This window comes from Pseudonaja textilis, chromosome 3, assembly GCF_049901715.1.
Source record: "Pseudonaja textilis isolate UNSWEBS1 chromosome 3, rPseTex1.2, whole genome shotgun sequence".
In the NCBI taxonomy this organism is placed as follows: Eukaryota; Metazoa; Chordata; class Lepidosauria; order Squamata; family Elapidae; genus Pseudonaja; species Pseudonaja textilis.
In genome coordinates, this window is record NC_141992.1 from 97,046,668 (window position 1) to 97,074,414 (window position 27,747).

The following is a 27,747-nucleotide window of genomic DNA, read 5'->3' on the forward strand; positions in this document are numbered from 1 at the left end:
TCCTTGATGCCATCTGTCGGCACTGTGACAAACGGGGACCCATCGCCAAGGTGTGCTGGAATAAGAGGAACCACAGCCCCTGGCGATGAGACGGCAGCCCCCGGCAATGAGACAGCACCCCCCCCAGGACCAGAGACTGACATGCCGAGAGCCGGTGGAGCCGGCACGGGAGGAACAAGCGGTTCGGCGAGGCCTGGCGAAAGGAAGAGACCCATCAGACGGTCATCATAGGGCACTCAACTACCCTCGACGCCTGAAAAATGCATGTGGAGGTAGGCATTGAAGACCAGCCATGCGAGATGGAGGTCGATTCCGGATCCTACCTCTCCATGGTCTCCTGGTGCACAATCAAGTGCCTGGTGCCTACCATCCACAGGCGCGAACTGGAAAACCAAAAGCTGACCCTGAAGGACTATCAGGGAAACCTCATTCCCATGGTCGGCATTGGACATTTTAAAATAACATTCAAGGGGCATGCAGAGGTGCTTCCACTCACCATCATGGACAAAACCGCCCAAGCCTGCTGGGACTACAATGGTTCGCACCATTGGGGATCGAGGTAATGGGCATCAACCATGTCGCCATGGCAGACTGGGAAGAAACGCTCATGAGGGACTTCCAGGACGTCTTCAACGGTGACTTAGGCAAGTACCAGGGGTCCCCAATATCTTTTAACATAAACCTGAACATTGCCCCAATCTGCCTTAAGCCACGGCGAGTTCCATTTGCACTCAAGCCCAAAATCGATGAGCAATTAGATAAGCTCATCACGCAAGGGGTCTTAGAGCTGATAGACCATGCCCGGTGGGAAACCCCCATAGTCACCCCAATAAAGCCGGGTGGGTCAGTGAGGATCTGTGGTGACTACAAGGCCACCCTCAACCATGCCCTGCAGCAGAGCGCTTACCCCGTCCCAGTGGTACAGCACCTTCTATACTCACTGGGGGGAGGCAAAGTCTTCACGAAACTCGACCTGGCGCAAGCGTACCAGCAACTGCCAGTCAACGCCAAGACAGCAGAGGCACAAACCATCGTAACTCACCGGGGGGCATTCTTATGCAAAAGACTCCAATTCGGCGCCAGCGTGGCACCAGGGGTATTCCAGAGTCTGATGGAGAGACTATTACAAGGGATAAAAGGGGTGGTCCCCTACTTTGATGATGTGCTAGTGTCAGCTACAAATAAAACCCAATTAGAGAGCCGCCTAAGGGAGGTCCTACAGAAATTCAAAGACACCGGGCTAAAAGTGAAAAAAGAAAAATGTTAACTTTACACAGAGAAAGTTGAATTAAACAAAAACTGAATCCAAAAAAAGGTTAAAGCCATCAAAGAAGCCCCTAGACCGCGAAATAAAATGGAACTGCAGGCTTTTCTTGGACTTATAAACTTTTACAATGTTTTCTTGCTGCAGAAGGCGACCACAGCGGAACCCCTTCATAGGCTACTTGACAAAACAGCCACCTGGGCCTGGGGGAAGTGGGAAGAAAACGTGTTCAAACAAATAAAAGACCTACTGACATCTGACGCAGTCCTCATGCAATACAGCGAGACCTGACCGTTGACCGTGACCTGCGATGCTTCACCCTTTGGTGTCGGAGCCATCCTCAGCCACACGCTGCCAGATGGGAGAGAAGCACCCATCGCCTTCTTCTCAAGAACGCTGTCCAAGCCAGAGAGAAACTACAGCCAGCTGGACAAGGAGGCCCTAGCAGTAATCACCGGCATGAAGCGTTTCCACGAGTACCTATACGGCAGGACCTTTTCAATTATTACTGACCACAAACCGCTGCTAGGGATACTGGCAAGGAACAAGGCCACCCCAAACGTACTGTCACCAAGGATGACAAGGTGGTCCGAGTTCCTTGCTGCCTACAGCTACCAACTGACACACCGACCTGGGAAGAACATCACGCATGCAGACGCATCGAGCCGCTCCCCCCTTCCCAACCTGGAGGATGACCCACAACATCAACACTGCACATAGAGACACTACCCAATCCACCCCTGACCGTGTCAGACATTGCCCGTGAAACTAATAAAGACAAACATCTGGCGTGGGTCTTGAATTGGGTGGGAAAAGGGTGGCTGGAAACTGATGGCAGTGAGCAGTTTAAACCCTTTTGAAACCAGCAGACTGAACCTACCAAGGGACACACATTCCTGATAACGGTCAACGCTTACTCCAACTGGCTGGAGGTGAGCGCCATGAAATCCACCACCACGGAGGCCATTATCAAGGAATTAAGCAGACTATTTACCACCCACGGCCTACCAGATGTGCTAGTGTCAGACAACGGTCCACAATTTACCGCACTAGCATTTGAAAAATTCCTGGTGGAACGGGTCATACGGCATGCATTGATAGTGCCTGCCCATCTGGTGGCAAACGGGCAGGCAGAACGCATGGTCCATTACACAAAAGACACCATAGAAAAATCAAAACCGGTGACATACAAGACTAAATAAATAAAATGCTATTAATACAACACATAACACCCAACACAACGACCAACAAAAGCCCAGCAGAACTACTAATGGGAAGAAAATTATGATCCCAGCTAGACAGACTGCACTCCACGTACAACTCCGAGAAACCCCCAGACTCTTCAGGCAAACACCGAACATTTAATCCAGGAGACACGGTATACGCCAAGAACTTCACAGGGGACCCGCTCTGGGTACCAGCAAAAATAACCCAAGTAACAGGCCCCCGGTCATACCGGCTACAAACGGACGACAGACGAAGTTGGAAGCGGCACATCGACCAACTAAGGTCAAGAACAACCACTGATGGCACACAAACACGACATACAACCACTAATAAAGAAACCAGAGGGGGGGGAACTGCAAGCAATAAACAAAGAGGGGAAGAAAACTCTAAAACACAAACCAAATACCCCCAAACCAAAATAAACCAACAATACTCACCAACAGACGACGACCTCTCAGCAGCCGAACACCTGGGAGCTTCACCTGGAAGGAGCAGCCAAGCCAGTTCAACCAGCCCGGAAAGACCAGGCAAGAACAGCGGAACCAGCAGCTCAATCAACCCGGGTAGACCGGGTGGAAGCTACCACAGTAGGCCCAGCTCACCCTTCCAGGCGGTTCCATCAAGAAGGAGAGCGACGGAGAGTCCATCTGAACCGGTCGAAGACCAAACAACAACTGAGCTGCGCAGGTCAACTAGGCAGATACAGAGCCCTGCCTACCTGCGGGACTACGTAACCATGTCCCATAGGACTGAACCAAGAGGGGAGGGGTGTTCTGTATTAACATACTCCAAAAGGTAAATTCTGATTGGTCCACATGAACTGCAATCTGATTCGCCGACTCAACAACTGTGATTGGCTTACTTAGAATCAACCGCGATTGGCCGAGCCGATCACGGGAAATTCAAAGTGCTGTCATTGGCCGATGAGCCGCGAGCAATCCCTTTTTGAAGGGCTGCCATGGCTCCAAGATCTTGTACAGATCTTAACATAAAATAAAGAGCTTGAAGTGCACAGGTCTTGCGTCTCATTTGTACCCAATCTAACACTAAAAGTGTTCTCCTATCACTTAATTCTCATAATAACAATTAATGAAGTACTTTGGGCTGGGAGATTGATTGGTCCAAATTATCCAATAGTCTTCCTTGTCCCAGCTCATCCTCATGAATATTCAGATTCCATTCATAAGATGTCACATAGCTTCTTGCAATAATCATATTGCCATAAATTTCATGCAGATCATACTATCAGAGGTGGGAGGTAGGGTTTTAAGACACTTCTATCCTAACATTTTTAATATCCTAACATTAGGGTACATATGAAAGAAGGCTGAATAGTAGTACAATTGATTAAAAGTTCAGCATCATAGGAAAAGCAAGATCATATAACAACACAGCACTACATAAAATAGAAGATAGGTTTTTCTACTACCTACTAAATAATGCAAATTGACATCTAAATTGTTTTGTGTTTAAAAGTCCACAGAATGCTTGCAATTGTTAGAAAATTGCTGTCTTCTTGCTATAACTGAATAGAAAGGTTGCTAATGTCTTCTACCAATTAGATGCTCATAGTCCTTTTAGACTAGAGCAGGGGTCCCCAAACTTAGCAACTTTAAGTCTTGTGGACTTCAACTCCCAGAATTCTCTAGTCAGCATAGCTGGCTGAGCCAGCAATGCTGGGAGTTGAAGTCCACAAGTCTTAAAGTTGCCAAGTTTGGAGACCTTTGGACTAGAGGATCCTATCTATTAACCTTTGCAGAACATCAGTTTTTCTTTTTCTTTTTTTAAAAGGAACTTATTCCTTCCTTAAACATTTGTTTACAATTAATAGGTTAGATTATTGTTGTAATAGAAACAGTCGCCCAACTTCCAATTTAAACCACCAATTTATTAAATTGTTGGGTTTAATAGCTAAACTGGATAAGGATTGTTTTTCTGATGATAATCATGATTATCAAACTAATCCAAAATGTTTCTCATCACACATAATCTTTACCTGTGAGCAAGAAATATGGAACAAGACCTTGAAGGCATTTTGTTGCATCTCAAATTTTATCCTCTGATCTAAATACTCTATATTTATATGACTGTTTTTACGGAAAGAGCAGAAATATCCAAAGACCTCAGAGTAATTGTAAGAAGAGCTGAAAGTTAGTTTATGGGAATCAGAACTTGTTTAATCAGGGTCTGGAAAATGCACCATCAGTCTTCCCCCACACACAGGCCACCGTTGTATCAGCATGTCTGAACTGTCTGGGTGTTTAGAACACAGACAGATTGTACTTTCCTGTCCTACAAATTATGGCTGGTCACATGGTCAGACAGATGTTTAAGATTGGATTTGGCATTTTTCTCCACCTATCAAGTCCTTTTCAAGGACCTAGGATAAGCAGATAGCCTGTCTTGGAACAGGCTGTAAGCTGTTCCAAGTAAAATGGTGATCTTGTCAATGCTGATAGAACATCAACAGAGTTCTACTGGTGCTCCATTTGTTGAGATTGTGCCCAAAGCACTCATTACTAATTGTGCTATCTTTACTTTCTTTTGCCACTGCTATTCTACTATTTTGTGACCTTCTCCAGTTTTTTCTCTTCTTTCCTGCTGTCTCCAGGTACGGCTATGTCCACTATCCAGACTTTATGTATACTGAGAGCATTTGCACCAAGACAAATTCCTTGTTTGTCCAATCACACTTGGCCAATATTCTATTTGTTAATTCTATTTTCTGTCTTTCTTATTGACCATTGTTAAATTCAAGTGTTATGTGGCAATTCTCCTAGATATATATAATTATAAACCCTCATTCCATTCCAATTCAGTTCTATCGTTAATAATCATTAAAATCTTAACATCTTTAACACTTATTTTCAATTAAATATCATACTTCCTTAAAAACACATATAAACTCCATAATTAATTTTTCCCTTATTTCTCTTCACATGTTTTATAAATCATTAAATATTCATTTTGTTACATGTATTTATTGACAAGCGTTCCACTGAATTATGATAGCTATTTTATCAGACATTTTAATTATGCATTGTTTCATATTTTCTAAAATTATTTCTATTTCTAATATAACAATACTATCTTATGTACCTTTGCAGAATCCCTTTTTCCATTAAATTTTCACCCATTATCTCTACATAGGCCCTGTTTCTCTATATTTTGTTTCTGTCCTTTATAACTTCTTTTCCTTTCTTTCTTCCCTCTCATCTTCTCCCTCCCCCTTTTACCCCCCTGTCTCTCCGCTTCTAATTCTCTCTTCTGCATTTCCCTCGTTGGTTTCTGATTTTATACTTATTTTTCACTCTATTTTTGGGGGAGAGTTTTTTTTTCCCAATCTTAAACTTTCCATTCTCTTTTCCCCCTTTCCTTCCCCCTCCCATCTAAGATTACTTGTTCATTAAAGATGGCTTCTTCTTTGTTGCAATCTTCTTGTTCTGCAGGCACTTCTTGTTGTTTCTCATAGTTCCAAATCTCCATTTCTAAAAACTGAAATATGAAGCCAAAAGAACTTCTCCCTTCTTGTGCATCTTCTTTGTACTTTTTAAGTTCCATTTTCAGTTCTTCTAAAAGTGGAGCCATTTTAAACAGTGTTAAACAACCACCCGATTGATTTTAGTCATTCAAATACAGTAACCAAGAGTCCAGGGATCATCAAGTAATCCAAATAGTCCCGAGTTATATCTTATTTCTTTTTTACTTTCTCTTCCAGGGGTTTTTGTTGCAATATTTCAGTTAGAATGTATCTTTTGGAAGTCTTGTTGAGATTTTGCTGTAAATTCTTTTTAATTCCAGGCAGTCTCCTCCCTTCCAAATCCTGCCCTTTTATTCTTTTTCTCTCCTTTCCTGTTTAAAAGCTTTTAATTATCCAGAAAACTTTATTATCCCTTTGACTTTTTATTTTCAGCATTAAATGCCTATTAATGTCAAAGTGGATTTTTTCCCAATTTCTTGTTTAAGTCTCTTAGCTGTCAGTATAGGAAAAGGAGAAAAAAAACCCAAATCTTTTCCCTTTTCTCTCTCCTTTGCAGCTTAAAAATCTTCTTAGGGAACAATGTTATTGTTTTTTTTTTAAATAGTTTCAATTCCAGGGTACCTTATTTATTGCTTTTGCTGTTTGACCTGGTCAACCAAAACTTTCTCTTCTTATCTTCCTCCTGCACTTTCTTTTCCTGTCGAGTTCTGATCACCGCTGCAACCGCCTTCAGGAAAGTGAGTAATGGCCAGCTGGGGAGGAGAGATGCAGCTCTCCTCAACCCTGCAGGCAGTCTCCCCACTCTTCACCACCTCTATGGGGTGGCTTAGCCCCAAAACCAGCCTGCTCGGGGCGCTTCAGCGGCGAGCACGGATCAAAGCCTCGCAGAGATGAGGTTTCGGTCTGTCGCTGAAGAAGCTCAAACCGGAAGCCTGTAATATGCATTCTTAAGGCTAGTATTTGGCTTTGTATTGTTGCCTTGTTGGAGCCAATGGATGCCCACAAAATCCAGAGTTAAGTTTTTCTGCTTCAGTTCCCTCCATCCCAACCTGGGCACAGTACCTTCCTCTGAACTGGCAGCTATTACCTGAATCTAGAATTTAGCTTTATGAATAACTTCACCATTTTAATCTAACACATTTCTGGCCATGCATACAAGAATGTGATGCTTTCCTTTAACTGAGGTTGGGCAAGGACTTATTTATATGTGCACAGATAAGAGCTTCAATTACCCCCACAGAGAATTATTTAGAATGGGGATGCCCAAACTTTAAGACCTGTGAATGTTAATGCCCAGAATTCCCTAGTCAGCCATACTGGCTAGGGAATTCTGGAAGTTGAAGTCCACAAATCTTAAAGTTGTCAAGATTGGACAACCCAGTTTAAAACATTCCAGAGCCAAGTGTTTTGGTAGGAAGCCCACCCAAATACATAGTGCATGTGTCATGAAGAAACCTCCTGTCCTTTATCTTAGTTTCATTTTGACAGCTGCAACAGTTTAGAAAATTGTCTTATGTTTTGCTTGTTCTTGCTTGCTTCCTTGTGATCTTTATTTTCTGGATTAAAAATGTTTCACAATCCAAAAAGCATGGAGGAGTCAGTTTCTTTAAACCTAAATTTACTTCTGTATCTCTAGTATTCCCTCCCTTTAACACATTAAACTTACAATTAGGGAAAAAACTTTTTGTAATTGCAGGTACATTTCATCTGAGATGAAAATTAATTGTACTTTTCTTTTGCATTTCTCAAGCAACAACACAATGCCAGGTATAAGCCCTGCTTTTTAAGACCTGGTTCAGTCTTCTTCAGTTAATGTTTGTGAAGGTGTTATACCACTTCCTGGCAATAAAATATCCGAATCAACAAATCAGTGTTTTATCCTTGCAGAGTTTCTTCTATCTTCTATCAGTTTGGTCTGTTTTCTTTTTTTATTGGCAGTTTGTATGAAGTAAAAGATTAATTCCAACTCTATTTTCTACCTTCCATTAAAGGTTCTTCTTATATCAACCATTCTTTCTCATGTTATATGAAATGAGACTGCATCTCATTTCAATATTTTCCAGATGGTAAACTATTGCAGCTAAGAAGTTTGTTACAGTTTAAATAATACAAGTAAAATTATGCATTAAAATTAGAACATGATAATTTTAAAAAGTCCAACTTTATCCAAACCCTAAATGCAATTATCTGTGAGAAATAAAACAACTATTCTAAGCTCTTATTCCAAAATTTCTGTGCATCTGGTGATAAAGATAATTTTCCAAGTTGTGGATAATTCCTGTTGCTCGTACGTCTTCTCACATGAGCACTTGATCTTCAGTTTGGCTCCCTTTTCTCCAATGCTCACTCTCAGCCATGTATCCCCTATTCTTTTGTCCAGGGTGAAGTCATTTTACTCCTTAATACCTGGAAATGTGAATAACTAGGAGGCGTGGAAGGCTAATGTGCAATGAAAGCAAATAAGAACATGCTGATATATTACTCCAGTCTATAGAGCTCAGTCTACAGACCTCAACAAATAACCTATAGAGGGAGTCCAATGTAGCCGAGAAAAAAAAACTACTTTCCCCCACCCAAAAAGAATGTCTTTTTCTTATGTGTTGTGAATTATTTATACAGCATCAAGCAATGTTGTTAATCCTGTTCTACCAGAAAAAATCAAGTAACACAGAGTTGTTCATAAGGTACAAATCTTCAAAGGCATAGAGCAGGGGTCCCCAAACTTGACAACTTTAAGACTTGTGGATTTCAACTCCCAGAATTCTGGGAGTTGAAGTCCACAAGTCTTAATGTTGCCAAGTTTGGAGACCTCTGACATAGAGCAATACAAATACAAAAATAATTAGATGAGTGTGCATATGGATGTTCATCTGAGCACTGAATATGGATAGAGGCTCAGAGATTCTCCTCCTACAATTACCAAAAATGTATGCATTGTACCATGATTATGTCCAACAACATTACCAGAATTCATAGAGCCACCACTTGTATCCATTTAAATAGACTTAACACAAGTTGATAACCTCTCAATGTATTGGAGGAGAAATTATAGAATTGTAGTCTAACACTTCCAGGGAGTTAGAAAAGGCTAATTTAGAGCTTTCTATCTATGTGGTTTTTTTCTTGGAGGTTTTTTTTTTTTGTGGTGACTGTTATATTTCTTTTCTGCACTTTTCTTTCCTTCCATCCATGCTTTTCAGCTTCCACACTGCAACTCCTTTTCCCCCTCAATTCATAAGGAGCTGAAAGAGGCTACTTCTGCAGTTCATTTAATAGCTCACTTGGTTGCCATGGGAACTACAATGTTCAAAGTTTATTTTCCCTCTCTGACTTGATATTACACCGCGTATTTTAATAAAAGCACACATAGACATATGCACACACTGGTGTACCACAAGAGTTTTTATCATAGTTCTTCTCCAGAAGTTTAATCTCTTAAGAAAAAAGAAACCAAGTTCAAGTCCAGTAAATAAACTGCATATTTGGTCTTATGAGCTCTCATTTAATGTTTTCAGTATTTTTTGTATAACATTGACCACTGCCTTTATCATCAAAAAGTCTTTCCCTTTAGCATTATTTTTAAACACTTTAGACAGAATATATAATGCTATTATGCATCCAACAAATGCTCTTCTTTAACATTTTATTGATTTAAAACATTTGAATATCTGCCCATCTTATATTGATCTATAGTCAGTTTCCAATCAAGAATTGATAGAAAAAATGTAAAAAATATAAAAAGGAATAAAAGTTTAAATATTAAAAAAAAAAAACCTGGTACCAAGTCAAGCTTCCAAGATGGAGTCGTATCATCTTATCCTTGGGGGGAAAACCAGGACTTTAGTGCTTTTTGGAAAACTGTAAGAAACATATATTTCTTAACTTCAGGGGAGAGAGTGTTACACAGAGGTGAGACTGCCATAGAAAAGCATCACGGGTGGGATGCTACCAGTTCTGCCCAGCTCTATAGAACCGGTAGCTCTGAAGAGCAGCAGATACAGAACCGGTTCTGTGTTTGCTGCTGTTGGCCCACCCACCCACCTGGGCTCTTACCTGACTTTTATTTCCTGCTTTTTCAACCTGAGGTGCTTTGAGCAGCACAGCTGAGGTTGAAAAAGCAAGAAAAAAGAACCTTTTCAAATGCTGCGCACCTGCGTGCAGCGCTTTTCAGCTGTCCAGGTGGCACAGCTGGTTTTTTTTTTACATGTGTGCGCAAAACGTAGTCACCAAACTGGTAGTAACACCAGTTGAATCCCACCCCTGAAAAGCATGCTTCTCATTAGATGATAATATTTGGGGAAGGGACTAGGAGTGTGCCTATCTTATCTAAACTGGTAGAATGGATAGATGTTCTTAGGGAAAGGTAATCCCATAGATGATCTTAGCTCTATGCCATAGAGGGCTTTAAAAGTTATACACATCACCACCATTTAACAGTTTATTATTAACTGCCAATGCTTAATCTTTTTCAGCCTTATATATTCTTTAAAATAGGCAAAGAATTCTGCATGTGTAAAAAAGATTAGAATCAACAGTCTGGAAGACTTTTTCAAGAAAGTATAGAATGCTCTTAAGAGATGGAAACTGATGTGTGAAAACAAATCTTGAAAGAAGTTGAACTCCACATAGCAAATGTTGAGAAACTGATCCATTAATTACAATATTGCCCTTTTCAAAGGCTTAGCAAAGAATGGGATAAGATTATGAAAGAGCTCATAACATGTAGATAGTTGGATTTAATTTTATCATATAACACAAGTAGATTACAAAGGAACTGAATTTACCTTCTCACTCAATAGGCTCAACAGCACAAATCTTTCTGGATTTAGAGCAAGAGGATAGAAGAGGGAGGTTATGCACTTTGTTAGTCTCTCAAACCTTCTATTTATAATCAGAAAGTATCTGTTTAATTGGCATTGACCTACACATATAGGTTTTCACACCATCCCTTAAATATGGCCCAAATATTGTAGGGTATATGTGAGGGAGAAAAAGGGAGGACAAAAGAGCACATTGGCCACATCCTGCAATAAGCAGGTTTCCTGAGGGCAAATAATAATGTGGCATCTTTTTTTCTGGGAGTGACTAAATAATCTAATTACACCAATACAGAGGCAGAACATAGAGGATGATCTGTAGTTGTAAATAGAATCTAGATATATATTAGGCAGCCTGTTCTATGGATAGCTGTTTAGCTTCCCAGATTTTATTGTTTACTATTCATTTACTGTTGCTGAATAACACTGATAGTTGTGTTAAGACCCATACATTTACATCTGCATGAATTTGAGGAATTAATGTTTTTAACACTGGGTTATCCATGAGGTCCATAGATAAAAATTTTAAAATGTATTTAAAAAATTGAAATGTGAATTTAACTAGGCAGGAAGAACAATAACTGAACAAGCAAGTGGTAAAGCCTTATCCCCCTATAAAATCTGTCCACATCTTAATATCTAAGAAGCTGAAGAGAATCCATATGAAATATAAACCCAAGGAGCAGATCTCTCTATGACTTGACCTGATAACAATCAAAATTGAGGTGAATTCATTTTTTTTCTGCAAAGGACTATGGAAATTGCTTACAATATGCCTTTACAGCTAAGATGAAATAGGCTAATTTGGTAAATAAAATTCTAATTTTCAGGTTTACTGTTCTATGAAAAGTATTAAATAACTTGGTTTCTTCCCATGCTGTAAGAAACAAATTGCCAGAAAAGTATACCTGGAATGTCATCCTATGTAGGACCCTTATAGATCTCGCCAAAGGCATTTGGCCATTACTGCTCAAAGACAAGATATGCAACCTCATTTCACAGATGGCGAATATAGAACTGCAGAGTAGGCTATGAAGCCTGCTAAACTTCATACTCCAACAAAGAGGATGTAAAGAATAAAGTTGGTAAGAAAGGAATCAGGAGCTTGCATAGTAAACTGTCATGTCGCAAAAAAACCAAGTGCATCCTGAGTCTGTAATGCAGGCTTCTGTATATTTCAGTAAACTGATCTCCCAATGTACTTGTCTTCACTCTTGTTTTTACTAATATTATTCCATCAGAGCTGTGTCTACAAGATGACTATAATGCCAAGTAACCAGTTACTGAATAAAGGCACAGAGTCTGAAGAGCGGAGATTTACAGCTATGCAGGGGTGGGATTCTACCAGTTCATACCTATTCCCTAGAACCGGTTGTTAACATTCTAAGCAGTTTGGAGAACCGGTTGTTAGAAGAAATTACTGGCCTAATCCTGTTAGGAAGGCAGGAAGGAAACATTCTGGTGAATGTTTCACCAGAAACTGCCTCTCCGTTAACCCTTATTACATTCTTGGCAGGACTAGACTTCCTCTCTCTGGAACTTCTCTGAAGTTTTTTCCCCTCCTTTGCTGGTACTTTGCTTGTGTGGAGTGACCATTCAAAGTTACAATGGCACTGGAAAAAGTGACTTATGACCGTTTTTCACACTTACGACTGTTGCAGCATCCTCATAGTCAAGAGAGGCCAGGTGCCTTGATGTGAGTGATATTGAGTTGGCCCAGCCAATAACATGACCACCAAGCCACACCCACCAACTAAGCCATGCCCACAGAACTGCATGTTAAAAAATTTGAATCACACCCCTGCAGCTATGCTTGCATAAAGTCTGACAGAGCTGGGGTCTCACAAAGAGTGGCAGAGGTTATTATCACTGTTTTCCCACACACCACAGCATGTAGTATCTAAGATGCATATTTCATTCTACATAATCAGAGGTGGTGTTCAGCAGGTTCTGACCAGTTCTGGAGAACTGGTAACGGAAATTTTGAGTAGTTCAGAGAACCGGCAAATACCACCTCTGACTGGCCCTGCCCCCATCTATTCTCTACCACCCGAGTCCCAGCTGATCGGCTGGGTCTTCTTTTATTGCCCTGCACAGGAGAATGGAACTGGAAAGCAGGTTAGTGGGGTGGAGAAGGAATGGGATTTTGCAGTAACCTTCCTCAGGAGTGGGGAGGGAATGGAGATTTTACAGTATCCTTCCCCTGCCATGCCCACCAAGCCAGACCTACAGAATCGGTAGTAAACATTTTTGAATCCCATCACTGTACCTAATGATAGGTTAGTTTCTGGAGATATTTTTGCTCCATGAGGATCCTAACCCTATGCATTTATTATTTTATACTGTGCTTATATTAAACATGTTCTGATTTGGAATTGGTCTAGTTTTGATTGCTTCTTCTTTGTTCCCACCTCCAAATCCTCAAATAAACAAGAAATAATAAATATTAATTTACTGAAGACACTCTCTGGCTCAATAAAGGGCATTAAGGGAATTAATAAATAAATACTAAGTATCATCGCCATTGGTCTTTAGTAAAAGCCAAAGACTTAAAATACCTATATAGATGCTTTCTTTTAGGTTTTAGATGCTTTCTTTTAGGTTTTTTTTCTTCCTAAATCACTTTGTGGTATATTAAATGATTTTCCCAATGAAGCTTATATTGCACTCCTTCTTCTAACTCTTCAATAGATGTGTAGATTTTTTTCCTCCTTTTTAAATGGTGAAAGGTGATTTCTAAAAATTCTGCTGCATAATTGGATTTTTTATTTGCCCCTATCATTCCTGGCTCTTTTTCTTCTTCTTTATAAACCCTATTTCTCATGGGATTATACAATGAAAAGAAAGCAAGAGCAATATTTATGGCAGAGGATCTTCCACTTCCACAACTGCAAGCTGTGGCACTGATTCCCAAAGAAACATAACCTAAAACTATGAATACTTTTGTATGACCTAAGTAGTCATAGCAACATTCCAGGCACCTCTTGTGTTAGGAAGCTTCATTTATTTATATTTACACTCAAAATTGTCCAATTAGTCAGCCATTTCCCCAGTGTTAGTAATGTTAGTCAGTTGAATTGCTTAAAGCAATTAATGGCCTGAAAAGTTAACATTATTGAGTAACACTTTTTATTTTATGGTTATGGTTAGGATGGAAAAGAGTCAATAAGGGACTGGATGGAGTCCTGCTGGGAGACGTGGCAGAAATAGAAATAGCACTTAGACTTACATGCTGTTTCACGGTACTTTACAGCGATCTCTGAGAAGTTTACAGAGCCAGCAGAGGTTACAACAATCGGGGTCCCCATTTTACCAGTGTTGGAAGGCTCAGTCAACCTGGAGCCCCATCAGGATCGAACTCCTGGCAGTGGGCAGAGTTAGACTAATACAGAATTCTAACCACTGTGTCACTATGGCTTCTTTTCTTCTTCTTTTTTTTTTTTTTTGTTCCATCTTCTTACAAATTTTTATTTGTTGTTTTTATCCAAACAGAAAAAGTTACTGTAGATGATACTAATTATAATCTGTTTGAAAGAGACTCATTTTGGGTCAGGAAACTTATTTCTTTCAACAAGTGGCAAGGAAGGCTAATTTTAGAACAGGGATGGCTAATCTTTTAGTGATCAAATCAACACTTAATCTTTAAAAAAAGAATTACAGGCTCACTTCTGGCTCTAATACTCCAGGTTATAAACACCTGATTTAGTGTTTACATTTTGTGCTGAATTTTGGTTAATCTAAACTGGAAACATAAGTTTCTTAAATTAACCTAGTAGAATTACATGAAACAGAAGACAAGGTATAAGCCTGATATTCACCATGGCTGATATATTGTGATGTTTGAACATCATGATGTCTGAACACAAAGAATAAATCAAGAGACTGCTTGAGAACTTCAAAGACTGATTTCAGAGCTCATTCAGCCTAAAATCCTGAGTAAAAAAGAAATTTACAACGAATAACACTAGAGAATTGATTATTAATTAATGATGGTTGAAAAAGCTAGAGGCAAACAAAAAGGTGAAAGAAAGAAGAATAAGATTATGGACTGGAGGAGATGAAAAAGGCCTGATAACTTCCTCAGAACATTACAGGCAATGTTCTTATTCTTACAGAACAGAATAAGAAAAGCAGCTAATTGATAATGAAGAAAAATGTGTTGCTTACGCTGGCTCTGAAGAGCACCGGATTCAGAATGCCACACTTTTACTGCAGACATTGTAAACCCATTCCCTATTTTGTTGTAAACACATTCCCTATTTTCAAAAACGGTTATGGGTTAATAGAAGTTCTTATCATTTTTCAAAATTCTCCTGCTTGTCTTTTGCTCATGATTTTAATGCAGTGCCTGAGCTATTTTTTGCTAAGACTGCACAAAGTCATTGTTCAGGTTTTTTTTCTGCAGCCCCAAGTCTGATTGCTCCTCCGCCTTTTCAGTATAACTCAGACTCCTGTATTCATTGCATGGCTGGAAAACTGTCTGTAATATATAATTCAGAATGATCAGCAAAAGACTGTTTATAATCTTCATAATTACAGAGAGGGTAACGTGTGGTAGCAAAACTGAACATGTACAGTCCATAGTAGAATAGCAAAAACATAAGGCTAAGAAAGAGGCAGTAGAGAAAGCTCTAAGTTTGGTAGTTGTTCTGTATTAGCATACTCCAAACCCTGAAACCTGATTGGTCCACATGGGCCGCAACCTAGTTGGATAACTAAACGGCCGTGATTGGCACGCTTAGAATCAACCGCGATTGGCCGAGCCGATCGTGGGAGATTCAAAGCCCTGTCATTAGCCGCCGCACCACGGACAGCTCCTATATGAAGGGCTGCTGCGAAGCGCAGGTCTGGTACAGAACTGTATACTCAATAAAGAGCTGAATGTTCACTTTTGGTCTCGCATCTCTATGGGGACCGATCTACCAATCTAACAGTAGTTCTGGAGAATTAAATACAGGTTTTCATGACTGCTGCCGTGGCTTCTATTACTATCATCACTAACACCCCAGCCTAATCTATACTTCCCCCTCAAATTCTTCCTCCTTGATTCTCTTGAGTGGCCACCCTTTATTTCATGAACAACCACTGCTTCATGGTTCTTCATTGCCCCAAGGCAAATGCAGCTCTTGAAGAGTCATTTTCCCAGACTTCAACTTACGCTCAGACGCCTGGGTTCAAACTCCAGAGCAGCCCTAATGAGCCTTTAAAAAGCTTGCTCCAAGCAGTGAGTTCTTTGCTCATTTCAGAAAGTACACTATACAAGTATACTTGCACTGTGTAGGAAAGGGAAAGGTAATCTACACATGCCCAAAATAATTTACTATAGTTCAGAGCATTGCAGAGGGAATTTGAGATGAAATATTGGTATAAAACTAAACCTTTTTCCAAATCAATATATAAATACTGTATATTAGAGCATAATATGATAGACAAGAGCAACATTTCATTGTAGTGGACTTAAATGATTTGCAAGATGAAGCTGAAGTTTTTTGGCACCTTACCATGTTTCACAGTACTAAGGAAGAAAGGAAGATTTGAGCTGATTCCTTGGTATCATATGTTTTGAACTACTACTTGCTATTTATCTTACAGTTTACAGAAAGGTTTGAAATCTAGACACAACATTTATATCTACAAGATTTTCTGCCAAGTTGATGAGGTTTAGAATTTGCTGAATAATAAAAAAAAAAACCAAGGCTGGGAAACAGACTATAACTTTAATCAAAAGAGAATTGTCTTCTGTTTAATAATATACCCTTTAATATAAAGTGTGTGTGTGTGCATGCACACACACACATGCACACACATGTATATATGTTTTTGTTTTCTGCTAGAGATGCATCATTTGTGCATTTTTGTCTATATATATGGATTAGGAAAAACAGGATGGAGCATGGTTCATTTTGCTATGAGCAGGAAAGGGAGGAGAACTTAGAATAGAAAAATTAGAAATAGTCTGAGCTGCTATCATCCATAAGGATAGAAGCTCCCTCTTTCATTGGGATGCATAGGGAAATTTCTTCTTGTACTGTTTTTCTCCAAAATACTGGGCCAGATTTGCTTCCCGCTCTCCCCCTTTTTGCTAGCTTTTTCCACCATACCAAATAAGGCCCCTTTTTGTTCAGTTTTCACTGAATTATCTTGCTGATAAGCAGCCGGACAAATGGGCAAAATCCTGAACCCCCTTTGAACAATTTCTTTCCAATATTCCATTTGGGTTGAAATAAAAAGAAAAACTGTAGTGGGGAGAAGTTGAAGAATTAACCTTCAAATCATAGAACTTGAAAATATTTTGGGTCAATTTGGGTCTATAATTTAATACTGCCAAATGTCTATGGAGGTTCTCTCAGTCATCCAGATCATGGTTGTCCCAAAAATGCTTTTTCAAGAGGCAACTGGACTTTCTTGTTTTTTCTTTGAAGACATTTTGCTTCTCATCCAAGAAACTTCTTCAGTTCTGACTGGATGATGATCTTTGCCATCCAGTCAGAACTGATGAAACTTCTTAGATAAGAAGCTAAATGTCTTCAAAGAAAAAAAAACAAGAACATCTAGTTTCCCCTTGAAAAAGCACCTTTGGGAATACTTCCAAATCTTTTCCCATGGCTTCCTGGTATGTTAGAAAGAAATAAGAAAAGAGGATGGGGAGATTTTCTTGAACTTGTCCTCTCATTTTATACTTCCAGATGCTCAAAGCTTTTGGTAACATTTTTACATTCCTATAAAACCACATGGCCTGTTGCCATAGTGATCAGAAGCTCTGTCTTTTCAGGTCTGAACTGATGATTTGCATTCAACTCCCATTTCCACAGAGAAAAACAAACACACACACACACACAAACAAAATTGTACTCTAATTCACTTGAGTCTTACTCAGACAATTTTCTACTAGCACAACTACCATCTAAACTCTCCCCTCTGTAACTGCTTTGATTTATTTCACAATGCTGCCAAACCTTAATTGTTCTACAATTGGAGGATAAGCCCTACAGAATATACTAAAAGTTGAAAAGAATGGTACAAACTCAAATGAAAAACAGAATTCTTATCTTATATCCTGAACATTTGTTTGTTTTTTTGTCCACACAAGGATATGGAAAAGTATAGCTGTATACCTGAATTTCAGCATGATTTAGAGGAGTTCAAAAAGAGCTGTTGTTTCATTCTCATAAATATGTCTACATATTTTAGTATGTGAAAACTAGAATGTTCTATCCTGGTCTTTCAAGATCAAGATTTTTTCCCACACATATGCCATCATTCAGAGTTTGTATCCAGGAATTTTTCCATAGTCATCTGAGGTAGCACTGTTGGAAACAGACAAGATATATTCCAAACCCACTGAGAAGCTGTTTGGCAAACTCTACTCAACTGAACATAAACTGCTTCGTGAGTCTAGAAAGCATGAGATACTATTTGGATTTGTTATGTCTGATATTAATATGCTATGGCAATCTTGATACTTATCCAACAACATAAAATACTTTCCACATTTATTCTCCATACAGGCCTTTTGTGGGATAGGCCCATGATATTCAGTTGTTGTTGTTTCTAATTTTCAATTCTATAAATAAAAATTCTGTAGTAGTGTGCGAACTTTGTCAACTTTTCACACAACTCGAAAGGATGGATGAAGCCATCATCAATTATGGAAAATGGGTAATCACTCCACAATTTAAAATGCAAATAGAAGCAGAGCTGACCATTATTTAATTCATTATGTCTGAGAAGAGAGGAGCTTGCCTAATATGTCACATCTCTAAATTAGTTTTCTAAACAACAACACTAGCTTAAAGAAGCGTTGAAGCCTCTGTGGATGAAAAATGAGTCCCGGAAAAATCTCACCAGGGATGTCCATTGTTGGAATTTGTTCAAGGCCTGCAAAGAATCTTAATGGATTAGAATGTTATTGTATTTCTTGCCTTCTGTGCTTTTGAAACTGTGAAACCTGAATTACAACACTCTGGGGCCTAGCATTTTATACCTAGGCACTCCAGGTAAACTCCTATCAATGTAATAAATGCTTCCACCATCCTAAAAAGATTAATAGATCTGAGGTAACATAAATTAGTATGGGCTTTTCCTCCTTCTACAATTCCCACTGCCAAATTATGATGCAATTCATGAAAAGATACGCAACAATAAAGCTGCCATTCTTTAAAGTGGTACAAGATTTCTTCAGATTTATTTTTTATTTTGTGCAATAAATCAGCACGGCTACTGCTTTAGACATTATCAACTGATTCTTTTGCTAAAGTTCCAAATTTACATTTTGCTAATTACCCAGGTTTAAGAATGGATGAAAAATCATCAGTATTGAGTGAGAGAGATCTCTAACATACAGTATACTGTCCGTCATGTTAAGTACATCTAATGTAACTGAAACCATGAGTGAGTAGAAAGGTGAGAAATCATCATCATTGAATCAAAGAACTGGCTTACCCAGAAAGCACTCCCAGGACAAGATTGAGAACAAAAAATGATCCAATTATGATGAGGGGAATGAAGTACAACCAATTCCAGGTGGCTCCTAAGGCATCATTGGTCTGAAAGAAAAACAAAAATAAAAAATAACCTAAAGTTGCACTACATACAATTTTTGTTATTCACATGATGAAGTCTATTTTATTAAATGTCTATACACATATATGTAGTCCTATTTTATTGCCAAATTTATTCCAGTGGCAGCTGCTTGCTTTGGGGACATAGAAGCAACCATCTTGTATTCCTCTTAGAAAAATGATCCATGCAACAACGTCATGTGAAAATGCCCTTTAACATGGCTTCCAAACTGATTTGTACTCAGTAAGCTTTGTCCCTGTGGAAAGTTTGGCAATTCTAACGATAACACTTAGGCTGATCATCCTAGGTGTCACATCTGATCCTATTCAGCAAAGGGTGACTGAAAAGGACAGAGGTTTGCAGTAGTGATAACAAGAGGAAGCTTGTGACATTTTGACTACAACTGCCATGTTCACTTTTTCCAGACTGCATTTGTTGCAAGCTCACCTAGAGCATAATGTACTCATCGCTTAATTGTATGTTGCTATTAATGTCCACAAAATGGCATTATTTCATCCTAACTAAAATTCAGGGGAGCAGAACAGAGAGGAAGAAAGAAGGCAGCTGCTCAGCAAAGTACAAGTCATGAAGCAAAAGACTGACAGCTTAAAAGGCTTCTGGCAAGGTTGCTCAGGGCTGTAATATGGTTATTCATTGCCTTTTAATAAGGGCCTGCCCTCTCTCTTCTCTCCAGATCTCTCTTTTGTCCTTTTGGCAAGGATTCTGCCCATGATGTTGGGCAGCACAATGATGCAGCAGAACGTGACTGTCTGAGAAAGGCAGCATCCATCTTCATCTTATTACTGTTCTTGGCAATAATTAAACCCTCATCTCTCTCTCTCTGACTCATCTGTACATCATATCCAAACAAACCAGTTAAGAGCTTCATCTGAGCTTCTCAAAAGGCATAATCTCCAAGCACTGGTGGGGAAAATATTATTTTTAAAGTAGCTAGAATGCTTAGCTTATAAGCATCACTAAAGGTTCTGAAGCTGCAACCTAGCCATCTTCTAAAAACCCATATTGAAATCTTTGGTATAATAGGCTGAGATTTGTTTTTATTGTGATTCATTATCCCACTCTAAAATAAAAATACATTTAGTTAAAAATGCTGGACCTGGTTTTACGTTATAGTACAGATACAGGAAGAGAACAGAATGGCAAAAAAATTGGTGGGAGGACAAATGACAGAAATGTGAAGTACTGAAAGACTTTTTTATAATCAGCATAAAAACCCTGCCCCCCCAAAAAAAACCCTTAATCCCTGTAACTAAAGTGTTTTTAGAATTAGATGTAAGTCACCACTTTTACCAAGATTATCTGATGATTCACTAAGACCTACAAAGAATTTTCATTCTTTGAGGCTACCTGGGGGGCACTGATAGGTGAGCTTGAAAGCACTGCCCCCAAATGGTTTCTTTTTGGAGAACCACTTGAAACACACAAAAAGCTGTAGCTATGGTTCTTTCTTTCTTTGATACTGTCAGAATTCCCTAGTGACGAGGAATGGTAAGGTGAATGGTAAGGTGAAGTAGGCAGATAAATAAAAGACTTCTCAGCTAGTCAGAATGCCCATCAGCATAATGGCACTAGAATCATTTTGAGGTGTATGGAAATACCTCTTTCTGGCTCTCTTTTGTGAACCAGGTCTGGCTGAACAGAATGTATACATTGTAAATATAGCAATGAAGGAACATTTTCAATGACATATCACCAGTGGTGGGATTCAATTTTTTTTTACTACCGGTTCTGTGGGTGTGGCTTGGTGCATGTGGCAGGGAAAGGATACTGTAAAATCTCCAGTCAGAGGTGGTTTTTGCTGATTCTCCAAACTACTCAAAATTTCTGCTCCTGGTTTTCCAGAACTGGTCAGAACCTGCTGAATATCACCTCTGCACATCATTTATTTCAACTATTTGCTTCACTGTATCATTGTACTGTCTTTGGTTCTTTCCCTATCATCTGAAAATCATACACAAATAAAGAGGAGGAGGTGGAATCATGAACAGACAGTAAAAACAGCTTGGAGGTCACTGCGCACCTGCACTGGGAATGTAGTTTCAATTAACGGCACTTTGAAGCCAGGGTAGTGTTTTCTCCCGGGATGAACTCACCTAACTGCTTAACTCTTCCTTAAATAAATAGTCACACATGGCAATTATCACATTATTCCTCAGAAGGAAGTGCAGAAGGAAAGAGAAGAATGGAGCAAAGGAAGATATTACATTGCAGTTATTTACCAAGAATTACAGTTCACAGAGCCATATGAGGCTGCTTCAGCAAAGTGAAACAGAGACTATCTTGGCTAAAGATAATGTATATTACTGGCTGAATTTTACTCAGATCAAGATCGGAGCTCAAAGAAGATGCTTCAGAATGTAGTGTCTGGAGCAGAGAAAACTAAAATTATTGCTGTGTTGACAGGGCATGAACAGAAGATAAGGTCCTTTATAGAATTTCCATTAAGACTGACAAAACAAAAGGTTTTTATTGTCTGCCAATTGCACTGGCTGAAATAATAGATTAATTCTCCATCCAACGGCAGAGATGCTGTTTTTTATGCTAGGCATTACTGAATGAATGTAAAGAAAGCTGTATAGCACAATAGCATGAATTATTGCTGCCCATCTCCTGTGCACATTGGACATGATCAAAAGTTTCACTGAAAATAATTCTGGTGCAACTTTTCCAATGTCTTCTATCAGCCTGTTGTACATTCTGTCAGGCTGCTGAAGATCAGAATAAAATTCCACTCAAAAGCCAACTCCACTTAAAACTCCACCGAAATCTTCATTACCTTCTTCAATAATGGCTATAGATCAAATGTGTGGAATTTGCTAGAAATTACTAAAAAAATAGAAATCGCTTGTCTCTAAATGAACAATTGGAACTTAGACTTGGGAAGTGAGACAAAATGCTGTCACTGTCTTCTAAATTTTAGGTTATCCTTTTGTGCAGGAAGTCTGATTTCATAATCCTAGAACAGTCTCCCGAGAATGGCATGAACTGGTTGTGTGGAAGTCCTCACCAAGTTAACTTTTCTAGTGTTAGTCTGAATAAATTTGAGATTGTAGGGAGCAAGAAACAAAGGAATTCTTTCATAGCTGAATCTGGTTTATTTTTTTTTCTTTTTCTTTAAAAAAGGCAATATCTTTGCTCTTGCTTAGCCTATATTCTAAATTAGAAATAGCCAATTACAAATGGCTCCACCATAATTCTAGATGGCACTCTCTGCCCACCCTCACGGCAGAGTTATGATTCTTACATGTCTAGTGGCTCCTCCATTGGGAAATGAGATATTTGTAATTTCCAGACTTCTGTACCATTAAGCAATTCTGAGCTGCTTTTCAGAATATGGCAGAGCTGAAATAAATCATCTCTTCACCCAATATTAATATTCTTGCAAAGATTTGATGATATCTTTCAAATCTTCTATGGATGCCTTATACATACAATACTTCCAGCATTTGCCACCAATAATTTGCAGTAGCATCTAAACATGTGATAGTATCTGCAAGCTGCCTTTCAGTAATATTTGACATGTAAGAGGCAGTGTTTGGGAATGTCCTTTCAATTAGTAAGATGTAAGTTAATTTTTATAATACCTGATATACATTCGTCTAGAGTTGAAAACTGACAGGCAATCTCTCTAAATATTGATAACATCTGACACAAAGTATCTGACCTACGTCTGACAGATGGCATGCGCTTGTAATAGGAATTTGACAGCTCTAGATTTAAAATAGAATGCATCAATGTTAAACTAATTTTATTCGTTCATTCATTTAGCCAACCATATCAAATAGACAAGCTTAATGTGTAATGTAACAAGTGTTATGTGTGTGGATGTAAGTCTGTCTGTGTATCATTCTCTTTATCTCTCTTTTTCTCTGTATGTATTGGGAGGTAGGAGAGAGATAGTTCATTTCAGTTCTAGGATATAACCTCTAAAATAGATCTAATGGTCCAAGCATTTGCATTGCTGGGAAATATTTGATCACAGGAGAATTTATTTATTCCACTGCTAAAATAAAACACTTCCAACTGGCTCAACTATAGAATCATTTTTATATCTTGGCTGATTGAGAAATCTGTCCTTGCCAAGATAGAATATAAATGATTTGCTGGAATAAGAAGACCTTGTTATCATAAGCAAATTTATCTGTGTGCATCTGTGTGTATGTTTATTTCACCTACGCACACATACACACACATGCACACACATGCACACACATGCACACACATGCACACACACTTAAGGAATTATGCACCCCATGATCTTTTAGTCGTCCAAAATGACAACATTCAGTAAATAACATACAATCTAGTGTTAGATTGGAAACTGAAAAACATTCTTAAAGATGTTGGTGAAAAATCACCTCCATATTTTTGCCCAAAGAAATATGTGGTAATGATCTTTAAGATATTGGTGATGAAGCTCAAGCTTTATTTTTACTCAATACTATTTCCTATCATATATGTTTTCATTTACAGAACTCAAAAAACTATTTTTTCTTGTTATTCCTCTTTTGATGCCACTTAAAATTGTGCTCCAGAAAGTACTTTCTCCCATAAACTCCTCCCCTTATCTTAGGATATGAAATCTAGTTTTTCTTTCCTGATTTTAGAATACAGCTCATTTCAAACATGAGCAAGATGGCTTTAGGTACAAAGCCTATTTCCACTCTGGAACTCTGTGCTATGAAATCTAACCTAGAAGCTGCCTGGTCTCCATATATTAACAAACAAACAAACAGAATTGTTTTATATTTTAGGGCTTTATAAGAAGACCAGAAATTCTGCTGATTTGTTGCAATAAAATGTATTACCTGGAGATGTAAACATATGTATAACTAATAGTGTAACCTTTTTGTTGTTGTTGAACAACTGATTTGTTTGATGAAATCTTGTGCATATAATAGTTTTTATATATATTTTTTTCAAATTTATTTTGTTTATATGTTTTGGCCATGGCATGCAGGGGAATTCGCTGGAGAAAGCAATTATGTTTGGAAGAGTTAGCAGTAAAAGGAAACCAAGCCATCACGGTGGCTGGACCATCAAAACTGACACCAGCCAGTGCAACTCAAAAAAGCAGAGACCTGGATGACAGACTTGCCAAGAGTTGGACTCTACTGAATGCATAACATCATCACCATCTTTTTTAAAAAAATAAAAAAAGATTTGGAAAAAAGATTTAAAAAAAAAAAAATTCTCTCAGCCAAACTATGTCAGTTATACCTTAATGGTGTAACATGGTTTAATGTATAGGCTTTAGTAATCAAATCAAAATTCTTGTGTTAAATTCATTAAATAATTTAAACAACATTAAATAATTTAAACATTAAAATGATTTTAATAAATGGTAAAATAGTGAAACCTATTTTGACACTCTTGACTAGACTGTTCCAGGGCAAATGTTCCTTTGGTTGCCCACTAAAGCCTCTTCTGCCTCTTCCTAATGAATTGGTATTTTGGTATCTCAGCTCAGAAATGTTTCCCATTTCTCTTTTAATCTGGACAACTTTAATCTGATTGCTTGATAAAAGTTATATTTCATTATAGCAATCAATTTCTGGAATCCATCGGCTATGCAATGATTTGAATTAATATATTTGCTTTTCACAATGGCTTAATAAGAAAATTGGTAGCTTTCTCTCATAGAACGAAAGCCGATCAGCTTAGGGAAAGCTGTTTTGTAAACTAGAAATTCAAAGCAGCTTTAAAGAGTTCAGTTAGCAGTTCTTGGCAAGTTATACCCTGATTTCCAAGGAAAACGTACAGTTCTGTAAAAATCAGTGTATGGTAAGTGTGGCCAGCATTGGAAAAATACTGAAATATTCACAAGAGAGGAATGGATTGTGAAAATGGCAGAATTTGCAGAAATAGCAAAGTTGGCCTGTTTGATCAGGGATAAAACAAATATTTTTACAAGACTGGAAACCTTTTATGGACTTTTTACTGAAAATGGAAGAAAATGAAATGGTGATTTCTAGATGTGGTGATTTAAAAAGTTTCATATGGGATAGAGAATACAGAATAACAGAGACCAGATTCAAAGGCTCAAAATTTCATGGGTGAATTTGACACCCACCCAAACATGTTCTCACTGACCAGCCATGACTATAGGCTAGCAAAAATGCCATCTGGCTTCTCTGTTCAGAAATGCCTTTTGTGGAAGCTTTGCTTTGCAGTGATGTAATCTTAGAGAGAGAAGAGGGATAATACACAGGGGTGGGATTCAAATTTTAACAATTGGTTCTGTGGGTGTGGCTTAGGTGGTGGGCATGGTTTGGTGGTCATGTGACTGGGTGGACATGGCTTGGTGGTCATGTTATTGGCTGGGTGTGGCCAACTCAATATCACTCACATCGAGGCATGCATCTCCTCGCCTGGCCTCTCATGACTGTGGGGATGCTGCAACAATCGTAAGTGTGAGAAATTGTCATAAGTCACTTTTTTTTTAGTGCCATTGTAACTTTGAATGGTCACTCCACACAAGCAAAGTACCAGCAAAGGAGGTGGAAAGAACTCCAGAGACATTCCTGAGACAGGAAGTCCAGTCCTGCCAAGAATGTAATAAGGGTTAATGGAGAGGCAGTTTCTGTAAGCAACACCAGAATGTTTCCTTCCTGCCTTCTTTACAGTATTAGGCCAGTAATTTCTTCTAACAACTGGTTCTCCAAACTGCTTAGAATGTTAACAACTGGTTCTAGCGAATAGGTGCGAACTGGTAGAATCCCACCCCTGATAATACGTTATGTCTACTATAGAAAAGACCAGAAGTCATTTCTTTCATTAGTTTGTTCATCATTTGTCCATAACTCTGTTGTTCATCACTCTGCTAAACAACTACTTCCCATAACACTGTCAAACTATTTACTAAGACTGTATTACTATTATTATTCTCATCCTTCCTATTATCTATCTCGTTTTCTACTTATGACTATAACTTTGTTGCTAGTAGTTTCCTAGTATGATTTTTGTTGATTGCTTATTTAGTATCCTACGATTATCACTAAGTGTTATATCTTATGATTCAGGATGAATGTATTTGTGATGACTATGATAATGATTTATCACTTATATCTTTATGGAAACTGAGAGCTTACGCACTGAAGACAAATTCCTTGTTTGTCCAAAAACACTTGGCCAATAAAGAATTCTATTCTATTCTATTCTATTCTATTCTATTCTATTCTATTCTATTCTATTCTATTCTATTCTTTACTTGTACTGTTTCCATCATTTTTATCTTTTTCTTAACTCTCCTTAATATATATTATGTTTACCTTTTATTCATGTAAAAAACTTCAATAGAAATTTATATATATTTGTACAGATAGATATAGGAGAGGAGGGAGAGGGAGGGAGAGGGAGAAAGAGATCAGCACATTAGCTGGAATCACATAAATTTAGATGGTTTGTTTCTAATCTCACTCCAAAGCCTGTTTCCATTTTGTCCATTTTGTGCTGCTGTGGAGTAGCATTACGAGCAGGTATTTTGGGGAAATCATAATATTATCAGGGAAAGACCATACTATGCCATCTGAATTTGGAAATCAATAGACAGACAGACAAGACAGACAGAGAAACAATTCAATAATTCTATTCATTATATATTTACAACAGGAAAGTATCTTTTAAAAGAAAATAAAGTACACAGAGCCTTTAAGTGGACAGTGAAAACTGGCTCATATAATCTAAAATTCGAGTATGGCTGATTTCTAAATTGTCCTTCTCCAATCTATAAACAGTAACTTTATTTTTAAATATAGCAGTTTTAACAGTAATCCTTTAGCCCAAATCACCCCTTCTGGGTGTAAAATGAAGATTATCAAAAAACTCAAAGAAACACAAAAGTTTTACAGAAAAACAAAGAAACTCCTGCCTTTGGGCACTTTCAAATAATTATTTTGGCTCTTGTGAATTATCCTCAGCCATCCATTAAAGTTACAACTTATCTCCCAAATTATTTAACATTTATATGAAGCCACTGGAAAGCAACCTGCTAGGTTTGTAGATATATACTCTTCTGTGAGGTTTGTAATGAATATCTCAAGAGCTTCCCCAAGTGACCAAGCAATATAAAGTAGATGTGGGAAAAACTAGCTTGTTAAAACTGGGGAGGTCTTCAGTATTTGGAAGATTTATTATTATTATTATTTGTTGAATGAAAAGGTGAGGATCAGAATAAATGCAGAAGTTGATCCACCTGATGGGGCAATTAATAATCAGGAATTATTTTTAAAAATATATTCTCATTCTAAAGAACTAAAAGAAGTCCAAAGAAAATTTACTTTTTAAGCTTGCTATTGGATTTATAATGGATTTTTTTAAAAAAAATACAATATGGGAAAGTTTGGATCATCCAATCACACTGTTACATGTCATCA

The 27,747-nt window shown here is 38.3% G+C and overlaps 1 protein-coding gene across 1 annotated transcript in view; it reads right to left on the bottom strand.

Annotated features, from left to right (window-relative positions):
• The window catches only part of CACNA1E (calcium voltage-gated channel subunit alpha1 E), a 346,898-nt gene that overhangs the window by 156,904 nt on the left and 162,247 nt on the right, over window positions 1–27,747 (bottom strand). Inside the window, exon 8 of the mRNA XM_087930443.1 lies at window positions 19,232–19,335. Coding sequence (XP_087786569.1) covers window positions 19,232–19,335 — 104 coding nt within the window. The remainder of the gene's footprint in view (window positions 1–19,231; window positions 19,336–27,747) is intronic.